The 7,214-nt window shown below is 41.8% G+C and overlaps 1 protein-coding gene across 2 annotated transcripts in view; it reads left to right on the top strand.

Moving 5' to 3' along the window:
* Window positions 1-1,899: 1,899 nt before the first annotated feature.
* Window positions 1,900-7,214, top strand: part of KLHL2 (kelch like family member 2) — a 1,417,988-nt gene continuing 1,412,673 nt past the window's right edge. For both annotated transcript variants that reach the window (XM_044062211.1, XM_044062210.1), the window contains exon 1: window positions 1,900-2,891. In XM_044062211.1, coding sequence (XP_043918146.1) covers window positions 2,872-2,891 — 20 coding nt within the window. In that variant the 5' untranslated portion in view covers window positions 1,900-2,871. The remainder of the gene's footprint in view (window positions 2,892-7,214) is intronic.

Below are 7,214 nucleotides of genomic sequence, written 5' to 3'. Positions count from 1 at the left end.
TAGTAATAATAATAAAAATCTTAAAAATATAAAGATAAAATAATAAAATACCAGTGATGTTAGTTAAGGAATACCACTAGTAAAAAGGGAAGGTCTGTCAAAGACAGGAGAGAGGGACAATAACAAAAAGGGTAAAAATTAAATTAACAAGGAAAAGGGTAGGAAATAGGCCTAGGTTATAGGTGACAGTGAAAAAAGGCTAACTTGACTAAAAATTTAGTAATTTAGAAGAAAAAATTGTCATAAAATCAACAATTTACTACTTAGCTTTGAGAGAGATGGCTACCACGTCTGACTAGGAATGTGGCAAACGAGATTTGGAGTATTTAGGACAGGGGCGTTGTGGGTAGGTTCTTAGCTGAGAGTTTTTGGCTTGCGCGAGCTGGAAAACGGCCGTACCGGTTCCAAGGATGGAACCAAGGTCCTATCTGTAATGAATAAACAAAAGATTTACATCAGATCCCTTTTTAATTCAGTTGTGAGCCATTTTGAGAGTGGGCTAAGGTATTCACCTTGTAGTGATACTGTCATGAGGAAAATAATATGCTGGGAGGTGGGGGACAAGAAGGCAAGATAAGGTTAGGAGGAGGAGAAATGGGAGGGGGCCATGAAAACATAGAGAGTAGCTATTAGAGAGATTAAAAAGCAGAAGTAGTTAGGCAAGGCCCTTTTCAATGAGTGGAGCATGTCAGAGTAGAACAACCTGCTTCCCACCCTTCCTCACAAAAGCTAGAAGCGGTGTAGTTAGCACTTAGGTAGGTGCTAGCTGACCGTTAAGGAGTGACCTCAATAGGTGTAGGAAAGGAATTTCCTGTTTTCTCCCACTGTTTTTTTCAAGGTTTTGCGTTCTCTAGCGTGTAGTAGGTAGATTAGGTGAGAGTTGTAGCCATGAAGGCGGAAGGACAGATTTGGAAAGCTAAATTGCATGGGAGATGTACTTGGATTGCAGGCATGAGGCTCAGACAGCTTGGCCCTCTCTGGGTGGACAACCCCCCCCCCCCCCCCCCCCCATGGTGTAGTGGGCAGACTACAGCCTGGGGTCCAGCAGCTTGCACATTCCCTTTAGCCACTGGTGATTGATTGAATACTGCCAGGTTAGTTGCAGATCCCTTCAGCCATCGGTGTGTTGGCTGAGCATTTTTCAGGGATGCTGTGCAGTATTTTATGACCTGATTAATATGCCTTCCTTCCACGTTCTGTCCTTTGTGCATAACTAAATATCTATTGAGTGGCATTGAACGGGTCTATAATAAGCACTGACTTTTAGGGCTAGCACTGACTTGACCCGTAATTTGATCTGATTGGCATAATAAATACATGGCTGTGGCCATATATTCCAATCAACTGTGCGGTGTGTGGTAATGTTTTGTTGAAACTATGCTCTTGCTTATGTTTATCATAAGGCAATGGTGCATGACTAATGTCCCCGCCTCATTCTCCAAACCCTACTACCCAAACCTAGCTTCTAACAGTCAGCCCCAGTTCTTCAACTGTTACACATTATGAGGTAAAATCATTCCTTCTGGGTAACGGGAATCTGCCATATATATATATACATATACTACTAGGACATAAACATTTCCCACATTACTCACTGTCATGATTGTGTGCAATTTGCGAAGATTAAAAAGGTTTTGTAAAATACATTTCAATATGGCCCTAGGTTCCATTCCCAAATTAATGTGTCACGAATTTTGCCAGCTTGTCAAAGCATTGGATCTTACGCTTTACTGAAAAAAGTTGAGAGACAATGAAATCAGTTCATTCCGAAAGTTCCGGGGTTTGGGAAATACGTGGGGTAACCTGAGTACCAACATGCCTTGATAAAAGCACAGCTGACTGATATAAAATTAATTGATTATAAAACTAAAAAGTGGTTTGAAAGCATAGCGCTTTACTTCAGCAGTGACATTCCTCATTTGTAGCTGGCTTTTCTTCAGAATTTTCAGTCGGACTCATTCATCAAGTAATTTGTGATTTTGTGACAGATCGGCAAGGGTTGATGCTTTTACTGATACACCACATGGTACAATTATATCTGTTCTTATTCTTCGGAAATTCGTGTTAATCCCCGTATTCGACCCATGTCTACGCATTCTTCGTGAATATTCCAAATATTTAAACGATACCTGTGTCCCTGATGCCGTGCATGTGTCTTGGACTATTTTTATCTCTGTCTCATTCCAAAATTGAGCGAGTTGAAAGCTAATAGCGACAGTGTGAATCCACTTTAAAGCAATACTGTCGGATTCAACTGCCCTGGTTCGCACCAAGAGTACACAAATAATCCCAATTCCACGGTAACAAGTGGGCTGACACGTCTTCTACCGATAGTAGGCGCTATCAATTCTACGTACTACCTCACTCAGCACCAGAAAGGTACCAGCAGTCTTTTCATCTGCGACTCGTAAAATTACACAGCCAGTCTGCTGCGGCAATTGCACGAGTTGGCTTGGAGATTATTTAGTTTCCCTTGGGCTTTCTGATGCTGTAGCAACAGCAGAGCGTGTGACTTGGAAACATTGAGCTGCGAGCTGACCAGTCGGTGTATGAGTTTAACTTGGAAATTTTTGGAGGGATCTTTTGAGAAGATTGAATATTGAACCCTGCGGGACGGAACTGGAGTCAGTTTCTGCATTTACTTGCTGACTTTAATAACTGAGAGGTTAGCAGGATTAAAGAAAAACGAGGAGATGGACTGGGAGGACCGCAGGTGCTGCTGTTGCAGAATGATGGATTGAATAGCCCAAGTTAGGCAACGCAAGAACTAGTTAGATTTTTTTTACATTGGAATGGTGCAGCAGGCAGCCGTGTTTTCTGGTTGGCGGCGTGTTCTCAGCTTCAGCAGGGACCCTGGGAGCAGCAACTGCAATGGAGATGCCTCCTGTGCTGTAAGTTGTGTTATTGCTGGGGACTTTTATTAAAGGAGACGGGGGTTACTCTGATGTGCGTGTGTTTATATATGTATACACGCAGACGCACGTGTGTTTATACTATGTGTGTGTATTGTGCCCCCAGGATAGTCAGGAGCTGGGTTGCTCTGCACACATGATGGGTACAGTGTACCACTGCTTACGTGGGTGGTTAAGCCGCTGTGTGTTATCCCTTTAAAGTGCCATTGTGGATGTTCAGCGCTGCTTCGTTATAAGCTGCTCCACCTATACTTAGAATGCGTATCAACTTGTGTTGTCTTCCAGTAGCAGTTGTTGCAACTATGCATATAACATGCTCATGTTTTTTTTACCCGAGTCACTGTACATTAGACATTTTTATTTTATTTTGATAATAAAAATAACTATTTCGATGTAGTACATTTGTTTTACGAGGGTAATTGTTCTTTGAATTGTCCCATCTCCATGATTATCACTGGGTTTTTAACATTGGGCTTCAAGTGAATATATTAAAGACTGTGTGTGCTCTTGGTATAATATAAACTTTTTATTTCCCTATAAAGTCCTTTACAGGGGAAAAAACTGCAACGTAAAGCAAGGTTAATCATGTGATTTAAAGAAAATGATCAGTAGCTCAAGCAAACCAGTTGAATAGTTTAGTGTGTTTTTTATGGAGTGAGTACTGCTTTTTTAACATACCTTTATTGAATTATCACTTGTGACATTGATTACTTAAATTAACAAACATTATACTTCACATATATTGATACATATCATATAACCTAAGCAGTATTGCATAAATTATTAAATTCCTGCCCCTTTTTTAAACAAGGAACATATTTATTAAACCATCACTTATGACATAAGCAGTCGTAGATTTATATAAATGAAAACAAACCACACCAATACAATCCTAGTTACAAATATTTTACATTACAAACCATACTGATACACTCCCAGTTGGAAACATTATACATCACTTATAATCTACCCAATAATTTTCAGTCAAACATTGCATAGCTCATTTAAGTCCTGCCTTATTTTAAACCTCATTGCTCCTGTTTGTATTGTTCTACAGTTTCCATTTTCCTGTGTAGTTTGCTCCTACCCTTTGCTAAAGATCTCAGTTCCATTTGTTTTGTATCTGTTACTATAGTCATTTCTAATATAATTGGTTTAGATTTTGATTTCCATTTTGTAGTAATTGCTTTTTGGCAGCCACCATAATTAGACACAGCAAGGCCTTAACATGTCTTAATTCCAATTGTATCATAGCTCAGAAAAATCATCTCCTTCGTCACACCAATCCACCCACCTGGCATCTTCGATGGCACATCCTATAGGGAATCCATAAAGTCCACCAACCCACCTCACTCTCAGAAATCTGTTCCCAGGCACCTCTTTCTTCCCAGTCACACCTCCAAGATTTGCTGTCTACCTGAGGAAAATTTCTCTGGAGTCTACTTGGGGTAGAAAAATATCTATGTAACATTTCCAAGCAAAAATCTTAAGTCTTCTAGATCTTGTTGCATATTTGGGAGACTTAGGTATATTCTCCCATTGTTTCTTTGTGAGTTGCTTATCCTGTCTCTCTTCCAATCCTTCCTAACCTCCTGTGATTGATTCTTATAGTTATCATGCAATATTTTTATGCTCTTCTAATTATTCCTTTTTTAATGGCAACTTCTGTTCTAGATTCTACAAAAATTCTCTATCGGTGCTGGTCTTTTGTTTAGGACCCCCCCCCATTTCTTTCCCTTTGTCTAAACTCTGATATCAGTCACTGATAGAGAAGGCAATCTGTAACCTACAGTCCAAACAAATTCTTGGCCTCTTCCCATTCTATTACCTTTCTGTCTCTAGTTATTTGCTCCCAGTACTTTGTTTCCTTTGCTACATATATACTGTGGAATTGGAGTTATTTATATAATGTAAAAACAAACTAGACATCAAACAGGTTGTCAGGGCATATACCTTTCTCTTACACAAAATTAAGATCATGACACACAAACCTACATATACAGAGGTACTCACTAAAAGCCTATCAGAAGAACAGAGACCTCCCAAACACACACCACCCACATCATACCTCTCATCTGTACCAAATTCATCGGTATTTACCGGTTTTGAGGGCAAAATAATGGGGTACCACAAATTTCTGAGTAGCCTCTTTAATTCCCGATTTTTACAATTGTAAGTTGTGGCTGATTGTCATCACAGGTCTATGTCAATTATTCGAACGCCTAAAATGTCGAACATTACATGGTCTCACATAGACCTACCACAACAGCAAACCAAACACATAAACACACAAAAACATACTCGGAGGCTCTAAATAAAAATCTGCCTAAGCAGCAGAGACCTCCAAAGCAGACACCCAAGCAACCGCTACCCCAAAACAAAACACGTGCAACACATAGCTCACAAAGCCAGTGTGCTGAACAGTCACAGCCCTTAAAGCTAAACAACACACCTGATACACTTGTAATAGGTGACTCTATCGTCAGGCACACTGACGTCCCGCTCACCAGGCTGAACAAGGAGAAGGTCACGGTGAACTGCCTGTCGGGCGGATCCCTGTCGGGCGCTAGGATCCGCCACATAACACAAGCACTCAGGTCACTTCAAGGCAAGTACAAGTATGACTCAGTCACTTCCATGCTGCTGTGAATGACCTGAGACGTACCTCCCTAGACTACATGAAAAGAGACGTAGAGGAGCTCTCTGAGCATGTAGCCCAGGCCGGTATGACCCTGACCTTGAGTAGCATCTTACCCTCACCAAGAATGATGCCACAATATGAAGACAAGATGATCAATTTCAACAATTGGCTTAAGTATTAGTGTCATTCAAAGGGGATCCAATGCCTGTCAGCCTGGGATGACATGCTCGACAAGCCACGATGCTTCTCTAGGGACGGCTTGCACCTGTCACCCCTGGGCTTTCGGATATTGGCAAAGGCTCTTGCTACATCCATAGTGCCTTTTTTAGGCAAGGCTCAAAAGACAAACCCACATCCATAGGTATCACAAGGGATAAGAAACTAAGAGTAATGCTACTCAGCAGAAGTCTAAACCTCAAGATGCACGCACTCTAAACTCTCCTTAGCATGGAGAACATCGATATCTGTGCAGTAACAGAAACCTAGTTCAAGGCTCCCGAGAGCACCCTAACACTAGCAGGTTATACCTCATACCATGCTTTTTGGCCCCAAAACTTGGACCGAACCACAAAAGGAGGGGGGAGTATCAACATTAGTCAAAGATACCCACACCTCCAGGTTGGTGGCACAGCACGAAGCATCCAAGACTATCCATGTGCAACTAACAGTGGGTAAAATTGCCTTCCAGTTTATAGCCTGCTACACACCACCCTCCCAAACCCAGGAAGCCCACTCGGCCTTCCTGAGAACACTGGAAAATATGAAGGTCTCTCCAAACACCATTATATTGGGCGACTTCAACTACCCAAACATAGACTGGGAGCATTACTCTAGCTCAACACCTAGCCAAGGTTCCTAGAATTTATAAAGTGAAATGCTATGGAACAACTTGTTACCACTCCACAAGAGGGGAAAACATACTGGACCTGATCATCACCAACATGGGGACTTTATGCTCCAGACCAGAAGTGTATCCCTCACTGGTAAGATCAGACCATAAACTAATCTCACTGGATATTCACATCCGACCCACCCCTACCCAGAAAACCACAGTGAAAAACTTCTCTAAAGCAAATTTCACACTCCTCAAAACCGAGGTGGAATCCTTCAAAGCCCGGGCCTGTGGAAAATCGGCCCAGACCGCAGAATCCTTTATAGACGCATTCTATGAACACCTTCAGGAATGCATGGATCATGCAATCCCAAATAAAACCAAGACCCAATCCTCCAAAGGCAGACGTCCTATCTGGTGGACCCCAGCCATAAACAAACTATACAATAGAAGGAGGAAGCTACTACATGATAGAGCAAAATCCCAAAAAGGGGAGGCATCTCTGATCAGTATTAGCAAAAAACTACGGGCACTCATAAAGTCGTCTAAGGCCAGCTTCGAGAGATAAATTGCACAGGACACTAAGGATAATCACAAGGCTTTCTTTAGTTATGTTAGTAACCTGGGTGGGAATTCCCAGATATGCTCAGAATTGGTCCAAAATGACAAAAATACACCAAACCCACAGACATTGCCAACATGCTAGCTGACAGGTTCAGCGCAAACTTCTCCCCCCACTCCCCACCAAAAGGGTGAATATCTATCCAAGCAGAGTGCTGCTCTCCTGACATCTCAGATACTCAGGTGAGAGCCGCCCTCTCCAAAGCAA

Source organism: Protopterus annectens, chromosome 2.part1 (assembly GCF_019279795.1).
Source record: "Protopterus annectens isolate FY-2018-M chromosome 2.part1, PAN1.0, whole genome shotgun sequence".
NCBI lineage: Eukaryota > Metazoa > Chordata > Ceratodontiformes > Protopteridae > Protopterus > Protopterus annectens.
The sequence above is the reverse complement of the archived record's forward strand: the minus strand, read 5'-3'. Positions and strand labels throughout refer to the sequence as shown.